The 21,245-nt window shown below is 38.1% G+C and overlaps 1 protein-coding gene across 1 annotated transcript in view; it reads left to right on the forward strand.

The window, feature by feature from the left end:
• The window catches only part of LOC120635601, a 60,403-nt gene that overhangs the window by 37,643 nt on the left and 1,515 nt on the right, over positions 1–21,245 (forward strand). Inside the window, exons 28-41 of the mRNA XM_039906616.1 lie at positions 1,074–1,230; positions 2,172–2,269; positions 4,660–4,794; positions 5,572–5,653; positions 8,828–8,953; positions 9,982–10,097; positions 11,248–11,370; positions 11,919–12,129; positions 13,431–13,579; positions 13,855–13,926; positions 15,704–15,790; positions 16,528–16,639; positions 18,584–19,533; positions 20,625–20,757. Coding sequence (XP_039762550.1) covers positions 1,074–1,230; positions 2,172–2,269; positions 4,660–4,794; positions 5,572–5,653; positions 8,828–8,953; positions 9,982–10,097; positions 11,248–11,370; positions 11,919–12,129; positions 13,431–13,579; positions 13,855–13,926; positions 15,704–15,790; positions 16,528–16,639; positions 18,584–19,533; positions 20,625–20,750 — 2,544 coding nt within the window. The 3' untranslated portion in view covers positions 20,751–20,757. The remainder of the gene's footprint in view (positions 1–1,073; positions 1,231–2,171; positions 2,270–4,659; positions 4,795–5,571; positions 5,654–8,827; positions 8,954–9,981; positions 10,098–11,247; positions 11,371–11,918; positions 12,130–13,430; positions 13,580–13,854; positions 13,927–15,703; positions 15,791–16,527; positions 16,640–18,583; positions 19,534–20,624; positions 20,758–21,245) is intronic.

Genomic DNA, 21,245 nt, shown 5'->3' on the forward strand with positions numbered 1-21,245 from the left:
CCTCCACAATGGCGCTGGTGGATGCACAGGGTATGAATGTAGCAATCGTAGATGAATTGAAGTATGCCGAGTTAAAAAATTTAATGTCATTATCGACTAAGTAGTTAATTATTGAGAATTTGAACAACTTACGTTGTACAAAATATTGTGGTAAATATAACCTTACTTCCTTGTATCTCCATACTTCCTTGTTTATTTTTCAAGCCTACTCTAACAATATTTATATTTGGCGCTTCTTTTAAGAGTTACCTTGATGCAAATGTGCCGCCATCCTAATTTTATACATTTTGACGACCCTTTTTTATATACACAGATGATCCTCCTTACCTCTACCTCTCCATAGTTTTGCCCAAGAGAGTCATTAAGGAATAAATTTAAAGAAGTTAAAATAATGACGGTGCATAGTCAGTACATATATGAAAATTTAATTTATGTTCATAAAAATATATCAAAATTTAAAAAGAAAATGCACTGTAACAATATAAATATTAGAAGCAAAAATAAACTCGTTGGGAAGTTTACTAAGCACAACATTGCAAATTCATTCAAGGGCAATTGTATATTATTTTATAACAAATTACCTAATGAAATCTTTGAGATGTCTCTCAATAAGTTCAAAGTTTATATAAAATGTAAGCTTACAGAAAAATCCTATTATAATATAAAGGATTATTTAAACGATAAAAAAGCTTGGTTGTGAATTGCTCTAGCTTCATAGCTTAATATAAATTTACTGGAAGGTGGTGATAACAAAAAAATAAATTTACCCGGCTAAGTTTGTTGTGGGCTCTTCTAAGACCAGGGCGCGTTTGGAACCCTCGTAGCTTTAGATTTAAGTTGGCGAACGAAGTTATCACCAACCCGTTACAATTATGTAAACAAATATGTATGAACGCTTCATAAGTGCCTACATGAATAAAGAATTTTTGAATTTGAATTTGAGTACACATCCATGAATATAATACGCAGAATTACTCATAACATACAGAAGTGGAACCGATGGCGTAACGTGTAACTCTCCATCTGTCAATTTGCAGCATAATTAAAAAAAAAAAAAAAAAATTGTTTCACAGATGGAGTCCCGATTGTACGAGCAAATGGAACATTTAAGGAGCGAACTGAAAACCGCTCAAACGACTGTACACGCTCTGAGGAAGGTGCATACGGTTGCTGCTCGAGACCTCGAACTGGCGAGACATAAGCTCGCGGCGCAACGGCCGAAGAAAAAAGGTAAATATAAACTATTTTTCCTTCTCACGTCTCACTTCATACATGCACAAAAGCACTGCCTACCCTAAAATTGATATATAATTCGTACGGGAGGAGGGTTTTTGGCGTTTTACGCAATTTTCCTGCTGTATGCATACCCTGGTAGCTGTGGCAACCCGGTGTAAGCCACTGTTTATAGCGTTTATCCTACTAATATAGCAAATGTAAGAGTGTGGATGTTTGTTACCCAATCACTCAAAAACGGCTGAACGCATTGGGATGAAATTTGGCATGCATGTAACCTTTGACATGGAAAAGAACATAGGCTACCTTTTATCCCGATTCCTTAAGAAGTTCCCGAGTGAAAATTGACAGTGGTTTTCCAGTTGTGCCGCGGGCAGACAGCTTTGAAATTTCGTTTGCATGTCACCTATGCTATGGAAAAGGTATTGGTACTTTCTATACCGATCTCCCTAATAGTTCCCGTGGTATAATTAAAAATTCCGAAGTCCACGCAGAAGAAGTCGCGGGCAGAAGCTAGTTTAAAATATTCATTCATTTTGAAGCGAACAGCTTTATTATAAATAATAAATAAAATAAATATACTACGACAATACACTCACCGCCATCTTGCCCCAAAGTAAGCGTAGCTTGTGTTATGGGTGCTAAGCTGACTGAATATTTTTTCATTGAGTAATATAAATAAATACTGAAAAAAATACATTTAAACACAACAGACACTGAAAAACATGCCTGTTCATCACACAAACATTTTTCCAGTTGTGGGAATCGAACCCACGGCCTTTGACTCAGAAAGCAGGGTCGCTGCCCACTGCGCCACTCGGCCATCAATAGAAAAGTTCCACCATGCCTGTTAATACTTTGGGACTCAAATCGAGTTATGTCCGAGATTCTCGAATGTACGATGAGATATTTTTTAATCAATGATATTAATGTTTCAGGAAAGAAGCAGAAAATTAATCCAGCTCAGCAAGCCAGGACGGAATTGGTAGCGGAACAGCTGGTTGACTGCACTTCCTTATTTAACAGCACGGCCAAGGTGAGTCTGTTTTATACTTTCCCTTATTCCGCACTAGCTGCGTCCCACGGTGTTACCTACGTTGAGTTATTTGACGACGCTTTTTTTTGTACGCATCTGTCCATTAAAACTCCATTGAAATTGTTCCTTTATCGAGGTACCGCTACCGTTTGACGTTGGGAACTGACCCGGCTTTGTGTGGATTCGAAATGTTATTAGCTGTGAACCTTACGGGTTTCAACAGCGTCAAACAGTGGGTCGGGGCGAGCGCGAAGCGTCGCCTGATGAAGGGTTTTGAGCCCCAGGGCTCGAGAAATATCGGGGTGAAGTCTACCTAGGGGCGTCTCCTATGAGACTCGGACCTCGGCTTAGGCGGACGTCGGAATTTGGAGCACTGATCGGACGGTGAAGACCCGGATTACAATCGGGTGCGGTATTTATAAAGTAAGCGTAGCTTGTGTTATGGGTACTAAGATGACTGATGAATAAATTTATGAATAACTAGCTGTTGCCCGCGACTTCGTCTGCGTTTGATTTTGTTTTTTGATGTGGCATTAAATTTAGTTCTAGATCTAAAAAAAATTAAAATATTCAATATCGCTAAGCCTGAAATGAGGGGTTTGATGCTGTCCGCTGAGGAGTTCTGTCCTGTATCTCCATCCACAGTTTGGGCAAAATTAAACACATATTGTAACCTCTATAGTTTAAAAATAATTATTTTAATCAGTTATAATTTGTCGGATTTATGGTGTAAAATCGTCAAACACTCATCCCCACTCCCAAAGGAACCAGGCTTAATATCAGGATAAAAAGTATCCTATATTACTTCTAACACTTCCAAGAATATGTGTACAAAGTTTCATGAGGATCGGTTAAGTAGTTTTTGCGTGAAAGCGTAACAAACAAACTTACATTGACATTTATAATATTAGTAGGGATATACATAAGCACTCATAAAATGCAGACAAGCACCCAGACACTGAGAAACATTAATGTTCATCACAGAAACATTTTCCAGCCGTGGGAATCGGCCCCACGGCCTTGGTCTCGGAAAGCAGGGTCGCTGCTCACTGCGCCATTCGGCCGTTAAAAATCCGTTAATTCCGTAATCGTAATTGCGCCAGCCTTGATCGAACCTTGGAACTTCCGCTTGAAACCACGGCATCACCGCTGCGCCAGGAAGGTCGTCAAAAGTAGAAGTTGGCAGAAATTAGCTTTATAGGTTGATTGCAGTTACATTCAACCCATCCCTACTGATATTATAAATGTGAATTTAAGTTTGTTTGTTACGCTTTCACGCAAAAACTACTAAACCGATCATCCCGAAACTTTATACACATATTCCTGAAGGTATTAGAAGTAATATAGGATGCTTTTTATCCCGAAATTAAGCTCGGTTCTCTCGGGGAAGGTAAGGAAAGTGTTTGAAGATTTTACACCAGGCTTGGCTATCCTAAATACATAAAGTGCTGCCACATTGTGTCTAGCGTAATATCATACAAAATGCAACATTATCAATAATTAGAGTGCATTGTACGAATTGTTTAATCGACTGTAATTCGAGTGACAACATAAATTTAAACTGTTAAATTGTAAATAGGCACCCACGAAACAGGAATACCTAGTGTGGGTACCATCGGTAACATGGAATCTGTAAATGTTGTTTTTGATAATAAATATTTTTTCATTTTTCCATTTTTTCATTTTCATTTATGAGGCACATGTCTTTCGAAAAACAAAACAGCTAATATCTACATATAACTAAAGACATTTTTATATGGATAGTGTTCAACGAAACTAATCAAGCACGCAAAAAAAAAAATGTAACTAGTAAACCTTGAAACTTATACATTATTATTGAGTAAAGGAACTGTTAAACTAATATAAATTCTATATATTTGTTATTTGGGTGATGAGAAATCAATACGCACAAACAGACATACTCTCAGACTAAAATAATCTGTAATGTAAAAGTATCATTAGAGTTTTGGGTACTAATTAGTACTAAATGTAAAGAAAGCAAAATTCGACTTATTTGCATTAGTCGAATTTTGCTTTCTTTACATTTAATATTAATTAGTTCCCAAAAATCTAATGATACTTTTACATTACAGCTTATTTTATCTTCTACGACAATACACCCAACGCCCTCTAGTCCCAAAGTAAGTGTTACGGGTACTAAGATGACTGATGAATATTTTTAATAAAATACATAAATACTAAAATATATACATATAAAAACCAAGACACTGAAATAACATTCATGTTTATCGCACAGACATTTTCCAGTTGCGTGGAATTAGCCCTCAGCCTTTGACTCGGAGAGCAGGGTCGCTGCCCACTTCTCCAATCGGCCAATATATTTTTTTTTAATGTGAAATCATTAAAAAAAAGAAATAACACATTTTCAGAAACTACTTATCGCCGAGCGACGGCTCGCGGAGAACAGCAAACGTTTCAAGGAGTGCGAGCGGGAGCTGTCTGAAGCGAGGACCTTGCAGGGGAAATGCGAAGCTGATGAGGAGGAAAGCGAATTACATCATAGGGTACTAGTTTATTTATTTATACATCCAATTAAACGCCAGAAGGATCACATGTAACAAAAGTCAAAAATGCCTTTATTTCAAGTAGGCCCATAGTCGGCACTTTTGATGCGTACATTGCATGAGAATTGCACTGTAGTGAGATGATGGCGATAACCATATTGGTAAACTTAAAATAAAAGCTACGAGGGTTCCAAACGCGTCTGTTCTAAGAAGAAGCCCATGACAAACTCAGCCGGGTGTTTTTTTTTTGTTATCATCATCTCACTGATGACGGGTGGTCATAGCAATCACAGCCGAGCTTTTTTATCGATTACGTAGTCCTTTATACTATAATAGGACTTTTCTATAAGCAATTTATAGGTAGCTATTACTATTATACAAATATGCATAGTAACTATTCGAGTTGGCGCTCAATAAAGACTGAAATATATATACAAATATTTCCATCTATAATAATACACAAAAAGACGAGTAAAAACAAAAAAAATATACATATAAAAACCCAGACATTGGAAAACATTCATGTTCATCTTACAAACATTTTCTAGTTGTGGGAATAGAACCCACAGCCTTGGACTCGGACAGCAGGGTCGCTGCCCACTGCGCCAGTCGGTCGTCGATTTATTTTTACTCATATTTATTATCTTGTGTACATCACTCTGGAAGTTGGAAATTCTCTCTTGAGAGGGACCGCCGTGGTCTAAATTGTTCAGGGAACTGTTCTTGTTCAGCTATGAGACTTTTTGATTTTCTAAAAACGCTATGTTTCAGTTGCAGATGGAGCAGGAAGCGATATTAAAGCACCAACACTATGAGCAGCAAAGATTGTACGACTTAGAGAAGACTAAGCAGATGATGCGTGAGTATATTTATTTTATTACTTGCAAAGGGTACTACTACTTATTAAGGATTACTTAAACGATAAAAAATCTTGGGTGTGAATTGCTCTAGCTTCATAGCTTAATATAAATTTTCTGGAAGATGGTGATAACAAAAAAAAAATAAAAAATTACCCGGCTAAGTTTGTTGTGGGCTCTTCTTAGACCAGGGCGCGCTTGGAACCCTCGTAGCTTTAGATTTAAGTTGGCGAACGAAGTTACCACCATCCCCTTACAATTATATAAACAAATATGTATGAACGCTTCATAAGTGCCTGTGATAAAGAATACATGAATAAAGAAATTTTGAATTTGAATTTGAATTTGGGTTTACTAACAAGCCTTTGATATATCACAGTACAAGCTAATAAATAATATAAATAAATACTACGACAGTACACACATCGCCATCAAAAAATCGAAATTCGTTCAATAATTTTATTGCATAAAACAATGTAGGTGTACATGTTTAGTCATAATCTCTGACATGCAAATCTTAATTCACACAAGTTCATTTAAACAATAACTAAACCATCATTAAAATATGTCGACTGAATATATCACTTATTTTAAGTAGGCCTAATATAAGCACTTTTGAAACGTCAAGTCTGTCTGTGTGTAGTGACTCTACCACCGGTTCGGAAGGCAGATTGTACCGTGAAGAAGCCGGCAAGAAACTCAGCAGTTGCTCTTTTCCAATATCAACTATTTGCATTTTACATTGATGCCCAAAGTAAGCGTAGCTTGTGACTGATGAATAATTTAATGATTATACATTGATACTTAAAAAATATGCATTTATATTCCACTACAAGTTAGTCCCTGCAATTTCACCTGGTGATGATGCAGTCTAAGATGGAAGCGGGCTAGCCTGCTTGGGAGTATGATAGTAAGCGATCGATTATCGGCACGTTTTTGTCATAAGGGTAGGTAGCTAGCTAGCCACGGCCAAAGCCTCCCACCAGACCAAATTCATAAATTATAAATTCCCAAAATGCCTCTGCCGGGAATCTAACCCGGGGCCTCCAACTTTAAATTTACATTGCTCACCGCCAGGGAGGCCGATAATATACAAATAAAAAAACCCGACATTGAAAAACATTATATTATAGTATGTAGTATATTGCTTAAATATGTATATACTTATATATATTATGTATAATATGTATGTAGTATTAGAATTTATGAGTAAGTAGTTTATTAAAATTATTTTGTATATATATATATATATATACAAAATAAAAAAAAAATTTTTTTTTTAATTTTTTTTCGCAAAATTTCAAGTGTTTCGCTGCTAGCTTTTCTTTCCTCTGTGTACAGTACACACACTCTTTTTCAAAAAATTATATCCAATTCTTTGGGTTCCATAGAAGTGTCATACTTGGCAGAGGCAAGAAATAGTTGGTCTGCTCTTAGTCCCAGTATTTTGCCGGTTTCTTTTTCTTCACAGAGACAGTGGGACGACATTATTTGCAAAAAAACTTTTGACACACTTTTAGACCAAATGCCATCTAAAAGAGACCGTGCTCGTCTTCTCGCTCTCTCTGCTAAGGAGTCCGGCTACTGGCTACATGCTCTCCCTTCAGCTAACCTGGGCACTATGTTAGACCACACCACTCTATCGGTGGTGATTGGTCTTAGGCTTGGCGCCTCTATAATTCAGCCTCATCGATGCCACTGCGGTGACAGCGTTGACACCTACGGTCACCATGGACTCTCCTGTTCAAGAAGCGCTGGTCGCTTCTCTCGCCATAGCACCATCAACGACATCATCCGACGTTCTCTAGCTACCGCTCACGTACCAGCTGTATTAGAACCTATTGGTTTGGCGCGGAGCGATGGCAAGAGACCTGATGGTATGACGCTCATACCTTGGAGGCTTGGAAGGTCACTTCTGTGGGATGCAACTTGTGTTGATACCCTAGCTGCATCACACATCCAGGCCACTTCGTCAATGGTAGGTGCGGCTGCTTCCAGTGCCGAGCAGGCCAAGAGGCGTAAATATGAAAACCTGGATAGCAGCTTCATTTTTGTGCCTTTTGGTGTAGAGACTTTGGGACCGTGGGGTCCGGAGGCAAGAGCCCTTTTCAAAGAATTATCGAAAAGGGTTATCGAGTCTACCGGTGATCCTAGAGCGGGCAGTTACCTTGGCCAACGAATTAGTTTGGCCATCCAGAGGGGAAATGCTGCCAGCATCTTAGGAACTGTGCCTCGCTGCGGTGGTTTCGAGGACGTTTTAGATTTTTTTTAGTTTTTAAATAGTTTATTTTAGGTTATAGTTATGTATTAATAAAAATTATATATATATATATATATATATATATATATATAAATTGCTGCACCAACCCACCCTTTCCTTCGTTTTTTTTTTTCTAACATCAAAGGTTGTCTGGAAGAGATCGCTTTAGTGATAAGACCGCCTTTGCATGCTCTATTTTATTTTTATTATTTTAAGTTTCTTCTGTATTTGTGTTTAATTTATATAAAATGTGTGTGTGCAATAAAGACTTAAAACAAACAAACAAACATTCATGTCTTAACATTTTCCAGTTGCGGGAACCCACAGTCGATTCTCGAATGAACTTATACTTTATATTTTTTCATGGTAGTAATTGACAGAGCAAACCAACTGATGGTGAATGGAATACAGTCAAAATCTAAACTTAAATTTATCAGAAATCTGGTTTGCGTCCCTGCACCGATAAAATGATAAAAATGACGATACAAATAAAAATGCTTGGGTGTAAATTATTGCTCTAACCAGGTTGCTTCTTTAATAGTTTTTAAATGGCAATGTGAGAAGGTGATAACGAAAAAAAAAAATAACAACCGGCTATGTTTGTTGTGGGCTTCTTCTTAGACCGGGGCGCGTTTGGAACCCTCGTAGCTTTAGTTTTAAGTTTACGAATCTATTTATCGCCATCAACTCACTCCTATGTCATATTTTACATGTAATGTAAGCATCAAAAGTGCCATCTATGTGCCTATTTGAATTAAAGAAATATTTGACTTTGACACCTAACGGCAGTGATAATAAATCATGTAGATTAAAGTAGGTGCTCATGATAACTTCTAAGAAATATGCGAGGGAAAAAATTTAGGTAACGTCTGCAAAAATGTTAGAATCTACAATTTCCCCCTTCCCATTTTTCCAGTGGACGGCTTCGCAGACGGTGGCTCGGTGCGTGTGTCACACCGGGACGGGTCCGCCGTCACGCTGTCGCTGCGTGGACAACCCGACCCGGCGTTGGCGAGGCTAATATCCGGAACTGACTTTAAAGGTATGCTATACAATTCGAAATACATCAGCATCAACATCAAACCATTAACGACCCACCGCAGAGCACGGGTCTCTCTTCACTTCTCACTCTGAGAGAAGATCCATGCTCTGTAGTGGGCCGGAACTGGGTGAATGATGTTTATTTACCTGTTGCTTCGCTAATAATTTCCTCTGCTTCTTTGATAGCGGCCGCTCTTCGACAGGCGCTTCCGAGCTTGGTTTCTCCTTTTTCACTTTACTCTTCTGCCTTTGCGGTTCTTTATGCTTCTTCTAGAAATAAAAACAATTCCAATTTTAAGCTTTTTTTTTTTTTTCAATTTACTACGAGTTAAATGACGGCCGATTGGCGCGGTTTGCAGCGACCCTGCTTTCTGAGTTCAAGGCCGTGGGTTCGATTCCCACAACTGGAAGATGTTTCTATGATGAACATGAATGTTTTTCAGTGTCTGGATGTTTATCTGTATTTTATGTATAATATTCTAAAAATTATTCATTAGTCATTTTAGTACCCATAACACGAGCTACGCTTACTTTGGGGCGATATTGTGTATTGTCGTAGTATATTTATTTATAAATAAATATATCTATCTATATATATTTAAAAGAGAAAGTGTGTGGGTATGTTCCGTATAGACTCCGAAACGGCTGGACCGACTTCAATGAAACTTTCAGGGAATCTTCGGATTGACCTGGCGAGTAATCCTGTAAAGTTTGGTGACGATCGGAGCACTCCCATTTTTGAACTGTCAAATAAAGCTTTTATTTACTATGATGATATTCTATTGTTGGGTTTACATGGGTTTAGATAATGATCTTCACCCGCTCGAGAAGAAGAAGAGAGATAGAAGAGAATGAATACGAAGAGAAATAAATGATTTAATATATTATGAGACTTAAATTAAAAATTTAATGATGTAAGTTTATTGTTTATATCAAGTAAAGCAAAATCTAGCTCGGCGAAGCGGGCTGGGTACGCTAGTATATATATATATATATATATATATTTATATATATTTCTACATTTTTCAGTTGAAGTATGCGTGGACCAGTCGGCGCAGAAACAAACGGACAGTCAGAAGAAGCAAACCTGGGAACAGGCTATAGCTCATATGAACCAACTAGCGAAGGGCTCTGCCAAGGAGAAGGTAAGCGTCATCATGATGATTGTCATCACCATCACTATCGACCCATAACCGGTCCACTATTGGGAACACGTCTCCTATCAAAACGAGTAAGGTTCACGCTGTAGTTCACCACACTGGCCAAATGCGGACGTTAGAGAACGTTAGAGATCACTCAGGCGTGCCGGTTTCCTCTGGACATTTTCCTTCACCGTTAAAGCAAGTGATACTTGAGTGCTTAAAACGCACATAACTCTTTAAAGTTTGAGGTAATTGATGGAGATAGAACTTTGTTTACTCCGAAAGGTAGCTACAACTTCACCCACCATCTATCACCACTTAAAACACTGTATATTGCAGATAATTAAGATTAAAACGTAATATACAGGGTTAAAAAAAATACCAGAAAGCTCTCAGCCTCGTAGTTCCTACCATTCAAACTAACGACTTTGTTCCGTTTGTTGTCAACGACTTTTTTAGTCTTCGAATATAATAATAGTTTAATATTAACAGTGCGTGCGTGCGGGTGCGTGCTGCGTGTGTGTGTGCGTGTGTGGGTGTATGTGTGTCTCTACCATATGTTATAATATGATACATATTATATTGAATATTAATTTGAATAAAATAATTACATTTCGGTATTTTGATAATTTTGATGACTCAGCATATTTTTTAGTTTATTAATTATGTTTTTAAATAAAAATGGGCCCTAAATACAAAAACTGACGCTGTGCATATGCACTGTTTGTATTAAATATACATTATTACGCATTTATAATATTAGTATGAAATCACTAATATTATAAATGTGAAAGTTTGTATATATATATATATATATATATATATGTTTTTTTTATCATTTTTTTAATAAATAAATATACTACGACAATACACACATCGCCACCTAGCCCTAGCTTGTGTTATAGGTACTCAGATGACTGATGAATATTTTTTATGAATAATATAAATAAATACAGAATATACATATAAACACCCAGACACTAGAAAACATTCATGCTCATCACACAAACATTTTCCAGTAGTGGGCATCGAACCCACGGCCTTGGGCTCAGAAAGCAGGGTCGCTGCAAAACGCGCCAATCGGCCGTCATTTTACTCGTAGTGGATTGAAAAAAAAAAAAAACTTTAAAATTGGAATTGTATTTATTTCTAGAAGAAGCAGAAAGAACCGCAAAGGCAGAAGAGTGAAGTGAAAAAGGAGAAGCCAAGCTCGGAAGCGCCTGTCGAAGAGCAGCCGCTATCAAAGAAGCAGAGGAAATTATTAGCGAAGCAACAGGTAAATAAACATCATTCACCCAGTACCGGCCCACTACGGGGCATGGATCTTCTCTCAGAATGAGAAGGGGCAGTTCAAACAAAAAATCCGAATTTGAATTTTACCTTATCCCAAAGAATTAGTTTGGCCATTCAAAGGGTAAATGCTGCGAGCGTCTTTCGCACTATGCCTCGCTGCGGTGGTTTCGAAGACGTTTTAGATTTTATTTAGTTATATAAAAAATTCATCATCATCATCATCACATAAACTCATTACCGGCCCACTACAGGGCACGGGTCTCCTCCCACAACGAGAAGGGGTTAAGGCCGTAGTCCACCACTCTGGCCAAGTGCGGATTGGTGGACTTCACACGCCTCTGAGAACATTTGGAGAACTCTCAGGCATGCAGGTTTTATAGCGATGTTTTACCTTTACCGTTGAAGCCAGCCATATTAATAATCTTGACAGCATCGTCGATTTGATCAATGGCTAGAATTGGCTTATAGGGAAATAAGAAATAACATAAGTGGTCATCAAATAAAGACGAAATATTTTGTATCTTCTTACAGGCGGAAGAAGAAGAGAGGAGAAGAGAAAAGCAACAGCAACAGCAAGAAGCTAAGAGTAAAAAGGACAAAAAACCGGAACCACTTCAAGCTGAGAACACAAAAAAAGACAAGAAGGAACTGAAGAAAGAGAAGAAGGAGCAGAAAAAAGAGGACAAGAAAGAGGTTAAGAAGGAGGAGAAAAAGGGCAAGGAGAATAAAATGGATAAGACTGGTAAGAATTTAAATGTCTATTCATTGGATAAACATAACTTGTACGCGGACGAACCGCTATTTATTATACCAGCTCTTGCCCGTGACTTCAGTTTTCAGTTTCAGAAATCACGATGAATAACGTATTTATTTGGATTAGTATTAGTTACCATACTTAATATTATAAAAGTTAAAATGTTTTTGTTTGTTCTTTATGCTCTTACTAAACAACCAATCGACTTTATATTTGGCGTTGAGTTAGTCGAAAGGACGGAAAGTAAGAAAGGCTACGATTTATTCCACTAAAACAAACGGTTCCCACGGTACAAAAAAAAACATTATATACGCTGATGAAGAAAGCGGTCAAAACACCTATAAATATTTATAAAAACACATTTGATAACCATAATTTTTAATCTATTAAATCAAAAGAAGCACTTTTTTTTTTGGTTCAAAACTTTGTAAGTGTTTACATAAGACAACCTATTGAAGATAAAATTAATATTAATTTTGCTTTTTGTTAGGGCAGTGGTTTACTCAAAAACTATTAACATTTCGATTTCACAGATAAGTAATGACAGTGTATGACAGTGTATAGTCAGTACATATTTGAAAATTTAATGTGCGTTCATAAAAACATTTCTAAATTTAAGAAAAAATGTGACTGCAATAATTTAAACATTAGAAGTAAGAATAAACTTACAGTGCAATATACTAGGTTACATAAAATTCATAATTCGTTTAAAGGAAATTGCATACAATTCTACAATAAACTACCAATTGTCATCTTGGAGATGTCTCTTAAAAAGTTCAAAGTTTGTATTAAACGTAAGCTTATAGAAAAGTCCTATTACAGTATAAAGGACTACGTAAACGATAAAAAAGCTTGGGTGTAAATTATTGCTCTAACCAGGTTGCTCTTCTAATAATTTAAAATGACATTGTGAGATGGTGATAACAAAAAAAAAAAAAAAACACCTGGCTAAGTTTGTTATGGGCTTCTTCTTAGACCAGGACGCGTTTGGAACCCTCGTAGCTTTAGTTTTAAGTTTACGAATGTGGTTATCGCCATCATCTCACTACCGTGTGGTTCTTATGTACGCATCAAAAGTGCCACCTGTGGGCCTACTTGAATAAAGATATTTTTGACTTTGACTTTGACTTTGAGTCTCAGAGACAATAAATAATGTACCTCTAAAGCCTCTGAAGTATTATTTCGGTTTTCATTTACACGTTGCATATGCGAACATTTTAAGACATTCGCACTACAGATATAATAAATAGCAACGTCTTTTTAAAATCGCCTTTATTTTTTTTCAACAGCAACAACAGCTAAGACGAAGGCACCACAACAAGAGGTGCAACAAAAACAACAAAACAACAAGAAAGAGAAAAAGAAAGACAACAATACGCAGAAGCCTCAAGTCATAAACATAACCGCGGACACTACCATAGAGGTTGTCAGTAAAAAGGTAAGCATTTTCTCGTTTTTTTTTTTTTATAATAATTTTTTTTTTTCCAAAAATAATTGTAGGCAGTTCTTTCGTGCATATATGCAGTGCACGCCACCGATAGCGCACACTACTGGGTGATGGACAGCAGCAAACCCCACATTTAAGGCGATGCTGAATACTTACATTTTTTTTTAGAACTTAAACTAATTTGAATGCCACATCAAAAAACAAAATCAAACGCAGACGTAGTCGCGGGCATTAGCTAGTAAATAATAATAAGATTTCGTTTGCAGAGTCAGTGTACAAACGAGCCGGAGAAACCGGGTTCTTGCAGTATCATGGAGCAACTTAGCTGCGGCGTTCAGGCAAGTATTATCAACAGTCTATAACCAATCGCTCTGATACAGTTACAGCGTTAAGACTTCGTTCCGGACATATTCCAACAAATAAGTTTGCCTACCACATTTGGAAAAAATGAAAGCCCTAATTGCTCCACATGTGGGGTAATTGAGGATATTTATTTATCACTTTGCATTGGAATGTGTTCGGAATTAACAACTTAGAATAGGTTTACTAGATAGTTATTTAAGTATAGCAGATGTAATTAGCTTTTTAGCGTTTCCTCTTAGATCAGAGTCAAAACTGATATATAAATTAGTTAGAACATATTTTAGATTAAGAGAATAAATATCTGTACGTAACTAACAGAGCGAAATAGTCACATTATGTGGCTAAGCTCTTTAAATAAAGAGGAAAAAGAGGAAAAAAAAAGTCTATAACAGTCCACAGGTGGACTAAAGAGTCCAGACTTTTTTTTTTTCTTTTTGACTGTGACCCATAATCATCACGCTGACCAGACGGGTTGGTGATCGCAGTAGATGCTAGTAGTAATAGCACAGGACGACGCTGTCCGTCACTCGTTATATTTCCTTGGTCACTTCGTACGACAATCTGATCCGCCATCCCGACACAGTGAAGATACAAACAAACGTTAAAATTTATTTTGAAAGTTACTTATTGTATTTTTTAAATAAACATATTGAATCAACTAATTTTATCATATTCTTTGTGTATTTAAAATGCGTCGCGGATTCATAGGAACAAATACACCGAGGAGATTGTATTAAGCACAATTCTCCAAGGAAAGTAAATTCATTTTTGTAACTGAGTCAGGGAGCGCGGTTTCAAAGATTATGCGTTGGCTGGGTTGATCGACCGCTCGTTTTCGATCTCGCACACAGAAAGTTTCAAGAGAACAATAATTTCTAACTTTGTTTAGGATTCTGTACTTGAAACCCTCTAAAAAGCTTGAAGGTTTGATGTGGCGTTCCCAAAAAAAATTCGGAACTATTTTAACGTACAAAATTTTAGGCAGTGCTGTTATTATGCTATTTTGTAACTAGTGGACTTAATCTGTAATAAATTCAGTCTAAATTCAGTCAGTAAGTCTGTTTCATCACCATCATCATCATCTTCATCGTCGTTGTCGTCGTCGTCGTCGTCGTCGTTGTCGTCGTCATCATCATCATCATCATCATAATAATCATCATCATTTCAACCGATTGTGCCGCTTGTTTCCAACGGCTCCCAGCGACTCGCTTGATGTCGTCTGTCCACCGCGTTTACCGGTTCGGGGTCGCCATTCCAACACCTTGAGATCCCAACCGTCCACCGGTTCTCCGAGCTATGTGCCCCGCCCATTGCCACTTCAGCTTCGTGACTCGTTGAGCTATGTCGGTAACTCTAGTTCTTCTACGGATGTCCTCATTTCAGATTTAATCATGCAGAGATACTCCTAACATAGCTCTTTCTATTGCTCGCTCAGTGACTCTGAGTAAGCATGTTTAAATGAGTTAGACGGCCGATTGGCGCAGTTTGCAGCGACCGTGCTTTCTGATTCCAAGGCCGTGGGTTCGATTCCCATAACTGAAAAATGTTTGTGTGATGAGCATGAATGTTTTTCAGTGTCTGGGTGTTTTTCTGTATATTATAAGTACATATTTATGTATATTATTCATAAAAATATTCATAAGTCATCTCAGTACCCATAAAACAAGCTGCGCTTACTTTAGGGCTAGATGGCGATGTGTGTACTGTCGTAGTATATTTATTTATTTAAAAAAAAATGTTTTTTTTTTCTAGGTTGCAGATTTGAGGCTCCCGCCCGGTATAACCTTGACTCGTGTTCAGCCCAGCGAGAAGAAGGAACCTCCTGCCATCAAATCTGTTGTGAGTATACCTATCGGCTTTTAAGCTCTATCTCTGCATGATTATCAATTTAAAAAAAAAAGTATCAATACTTCCCCCTTCTGAACATAGGATTAAAATTTAAAAAAAAATCTAAATTCATTTATTTTATTGACGGCCGATTGGTTCAGTGGGCAGCGACCCTGCTTTCTGAGTCCAAGGCCGTGGGTTCGATTCCCAAAACTGGACAATATATGTGTGATGAACATGAATGAATAAGTATTTATGTATATATATTATTCATCAGCTATCTTAATACTCATAACACAAGCTACGCTTACTCTGGGACTAGATGGCGATGTGTGTATTGTCGTAGTATGTTTATTTATTTTATTCTTTTATTTATGTGTTAAAAAAAGTATCAATACATCCCCCTTCTGAACATAGGAGGCATAATTAAAATTTTAAAAAATCTTAATTCATTTATTTCAAGTTTGACAACCTTCCCGTCGCAGCGGTTAGCGCCCTGGATTTAAGTGGATGATTCCGGGTTTGAACCCGGGAATTTATAATTTTAGGATTTTGTCTGATCTGGTCTGGTGGGAGGCCGTGGCTAGTTACCACCTCACCGAAACAGACGTGTCTGACGTGTTGTGGCAGTTATATTATTAAACACATATCCCATGTATTGAGCTCCTGACTTCTGAATCTCCGAGCATAGCTCTCTCCGTCGCCCGCTGAGTGACAGCATGTTATACAAGTTACACCAATTATTTCAGCCCCTCTGGAAGCACAATCAGCTGGACGCGGCGCCGACGCCCGTGCCGCGACCGCCGCCCGTCATCAACGCGGACCCCTCGCTCATGATGTTCTCCACACACAACCATAATGGTAACAGTCAAACTTACTAACTAACTAAAAAATCCTTACTTAATAATAATTTTATGTATATATATATATATCTATCCCTACTAATATTATAAATGTCAATGTAAGTTTGTTTGTTACACTTTAACGCAAAAACTACTAACCGATCCTCATGAAACTTTGTACACATATTATTGGAAGTGTTAGAAGTAATATAGGATACTTTTTATCCCGACTTTAAGCTAGTTTCCTTTGGGAGAGGGGATGAAAGTGTTCGATTTTACACCATAACTCCGTTTAATTATAACCGATTTAAATAATATTTTTTGTACTATAGAGGTTATAATATGTGTTTAATTTTGTGTGTGGACCCAAACTGTGGTTGGAGATAGATGGCAGAACTCCTCAGCGGACAGCAGCAAACACCTCATTTAAGGCTTAGCGATACTGAATACTTTAATTTTTTTTAGAACTACAACTAAATTTAATGCCACATCAAAAAACAAAATCAGACGAAGTCGCGGGCAACAGCTAGTATATATATAAAAGGCAAAGGTGACTGACTGACTGATCTATCAACGCACAGCTCTAACCACTTTACGGATCGGGCTGAAATTTTTTGCACACAGATAGTTATTACAACATAGGCATCCGCTGCGAAAGGATTCTTGAAAATTCCAACCCAAAAAGAGGGTTAAATGGGGGATGAAAGTTTGTACACAATTCTTTATTTATCAAATTACATCCATATAACTTTGATTTTAGGGTTTCGATTAAAAATAAAGAAAACATGTTTCTCAAATTTTAAAAATTCCAATTCCAAAGGCTTGAAATTTTGAAATAGGGGATGAAAATTATTATGAAGGTTTCTGATTTTTTAAGTAATTTAAGTTCATATTTTACCAAATCCAAAATTTTACTTCACGTGAGCGAAGCCACGAAAACGTTTGAAAAAAAAAACATTTTTTTTTTTTTGAAGCAAAAGCTAGTGTATTATATTTATATTTTTTTTTTTATTGAAGCGGTGACAGCGCTTGGGGTAGTAGCTCGACTATACTTTCGGGGGGGACGCGTTCGAATTTCAGCACGCATCTCTAACTTTTCTAAGTTATGTGCGTTTTAAGTAATTAAACTATCACAACGGTGAAGGAAAACTTCGTGAGGAGACCTGCATGCCTGAGAGTTCTACATAATGTTCACAAAGGTGTGCGGAGTCCACCAATCCGCACTTGGCCAGCGTGGCCGACTACTGCCTTAATCCCTTCTCATTGTGGGAGAAGACCCGTGCTCTGTAGTGGGCCGGTAATGTGATGATGAAGCGGAAACTAGACAGACGTCTGACGGAAACGTTACTTCCATCGGAAAAAAATCTGGTTTACTCCCTAGTCGCGCCTAAAGAAGTTTAACTTCTAAAATGATTTTACAAATCTGTCCGAACATACATACACAAAAAAACGTTCTCCAAAACAAACAAAATTTTATATGCATTTTAAATTTATAAAATTGATAAGTTCCCCAAGTGTAGGTAAAAACACGAATAAAAATTATAAAACGCAATGTGTCGTCTCATGTTTCAAAACGTGTCTCATTGTAATATGGACCTTTGAAAAAGTAGATCGAAACTGCAACGTTTCCTACTAGATGACGCTACAGTCGCTATAAGACTGATGTGAAAGGCATATCTAATTTCGGCATCGATGGTAGGAGAGCCGTAGCTTAATTGGAGAAAGCGCTCAGGCCGCGATTGCCAGAGAGTCGCAGGTTCAAATCCTGTCGGTTCAGAAAAAAATTTATATGCATTTTAAATTTATACAATTGATAAGTTCCCCAAGTGTAGGAAAAATCAAATAAAAATTATAAAAATTAAAACGTTCTCCTTTTTTAGGAACTCCGTTCAAAATAAGCCTCGGTTAGAGGGGGCTTATATTATGTACTTGTTTTACGAATAGCTATTTCTCTGTCTTTCAGAACCCCCAAAACCCAGCAACGTGCCAGAACCGCAGCCCCAGGCGCCGGGTAAATCGAAGAAGGCGAAGAAAAAGGCCAAGAAAGCCGCCGAAACTGAGCAGAAGCAGGAGGGCGCGAAAATGGTCACACTACGCAACCCGATGTTCCACCCCAACCTGCCACCAGTGCAAATAACGAACGCACCCCCGCAGAAGAAGTCCGAGATTCGAATCCCGGATCCCATTCCAATGCCGCCAGCACCGTGCCAGGCAACAATAACCCCTACCTCCAACGGGATGTACACGATAAGAAACCCTCTGATGTCGATGATGCATCAACAAAACCTGATGGGCATCCGCAGTCAGACACCTCAAGTCAACCCGGTGTACAACCAACCTCACTACAATTATGCCAACCCGAACGTGTACAACCCACAATACGTTCAGGACCCATCCCAAAACCTAAAGAACCCGGACATTGAACTCCAGAACCGTATAATGAACTTGGCATCGTTCACCCAAAAGAACGACGAGGGGTACTCCCTATTCAAAACCCCGGATGATAATCAGCATAAGAGTTTTCTGAGCCCAGAGTTCTACGATCAGAACAGTCAGAATCCAAAGGTTGTGTCACCGAATCCTATAGGAACCCGTCCCGATCACAGTCGCAATTATGAAAATGATTCCCTATTCGCTAACCCTGTACGTCCGGAACCTATCGGTACTCCACTGAAAATTGAGGAAGAAAGGTTATACACTCCATTCGGTCAGGAAAGCCGGAACGTTTTCCGGAACGCCCTGTTCAATGATAAACCGGAAATGACGCAGAGCATGGGCAAAATGGAGGACAATCAAAGTTTTATGCCGAACGGCGATCAGCTGCCGTATTTCCAAAGATTGCGTGCGGGATCCAAGCTTAACAGCGAGGTCACCATACACTATGTGACCGACTCCAAGTTTTATAAGGGACAGGTAAGCTATTTCATTTAAGCTTACCTTACATTGCGATACACCTTACCTAACGGTTACGTACGCATCAAAATTGCCATCTATGTGCCTATTTGAATAAGCAAATATTTGATTTTGACTTTGACTTTGACTTTGGTTTATACATGTTACTATGATTTAGGGAAGCGGTGATAGCGCAATAGGTAGAACATCGACTTTACTTTCGGGGGGGCCGATTTGCAGCAATTTTAATATCACTTGCTTCAACAGTGAAGGAAAACAAGTAGCAGATGCTTATGGGCGGCGGTGATCAGTTAAAATCAGATGACCCACTGGCTCCCCGCTATTTATAATTAAAAACCGTACCCAGTCATTATAGACAGCCTATCAATGTTCTGGGCACTGTCATATTATAAAAAATGGATTTATTTCCATGTAGACAATGCCTAAGTCACCAAAAGCCTATAACAGGGATTCCCAACCTTGTTATGCCAGCAGCACACTTAAAAGTTAGTTACGGCTCGCCCCCTAACTTGTTAAAATAGAAAAGCACTTTATATTAGGTATGCAGATGGGCGCAAATATCCTCATTATGGAACTAATAAAACCATATTATGAAATTATTTTAATAAATTTTAACAGTAATAAAATTACCCCCAACAATATAAATAAATGATAAATAAATATACTACGACAATACACAAATCGCCATCTAGTTTCAAAGTAAGCGTAGCTTGTGTTATGGGTACTAAGATAACTGATGAATAATTTTTATGAATAATATAAATAAATACTTATAATATATAGATAAACACCCAGGCACTGAAAAACATCACACAAATATTGTCCAGTTGTGGGAATCGAACCCACGGCCTTGGACTCAGAAAGTAGGGTCGCTGCTCACTGCGCCAATCGGCCGTCGAAAATATTCATCAGTCATCTTAGTACCTATAACTCAAGCTAAACGCTTACTTTGGGGCTAGATGGCGATGTGTGTATTGTGGTTAAAAAAAAATAAAAACTTACTTTTTCACTAGTCTATCGACGCTATAATAATAAATTAAGAAGTAATATTTAGCAACGTCTAACTGATATGTTTGTTTCCACTGTCGCAGGACGGCCAGCAGGGTCCGGGAGACACGTCACTGTTCTCGCGCCCACACGCGCACACGCAAACTACTCACAGCTGGCCGGACGCGCACGCGCACGCGCACAATAACAGCGAGTTCACCCCATACTGATTACCGGGTAACATTAGAAGTACCGATGTTTTTTTCTTTTTTTTTGCTTAATTCAACTACAAGCCTTTTTTTTTTTGGACGACCACCCCGGCGCAGCGGTGAGCTCTGTGAATTTACGTAGGAGGCCCCGGGTTCGATTCCCAGTAAGGGCAATTTAAACATTCATAATTTCAGAATTTTCTCTGGTCTGGTGGAAGGCTTTGGCCGTGGCTAGTTACCACCCTACCGACAAAGACGTGCCGCTAGGCTATTTAGTGTTCCGGTGTGATGTCGCGTAGAAACCTATTAGGGGTATGACTACCATACTCCCTAACAGGTTAGCCCGCTACTATGTTAGACTGCATCGTCACTTACCACCAGGTGAGATTGCAGTCATGGGCTAACTTGTAGTGCAATGAAAAAAAAAAGCTAGCCCTAGACTGCAATCTCACCTGTTGCTATGTGATGATTCAGACTAAGATGGCAACGGGCTAACCTGTGGGATTATAGCAGTTA

This window comes from Pararge aegeria, chromosome 27 (genome assembly GCF_905163445.1).
Source record: "Pararge aegeria chromosome 27, ilParAegt1.1, whole genome shotgun sequence".
NCBI classification, from domain to species: Eukaryota; Metazoa; Arthropoda; class Insecta; order Lepidoptera; family Nymphalidae; genus Pararge; species Pararge aegeria.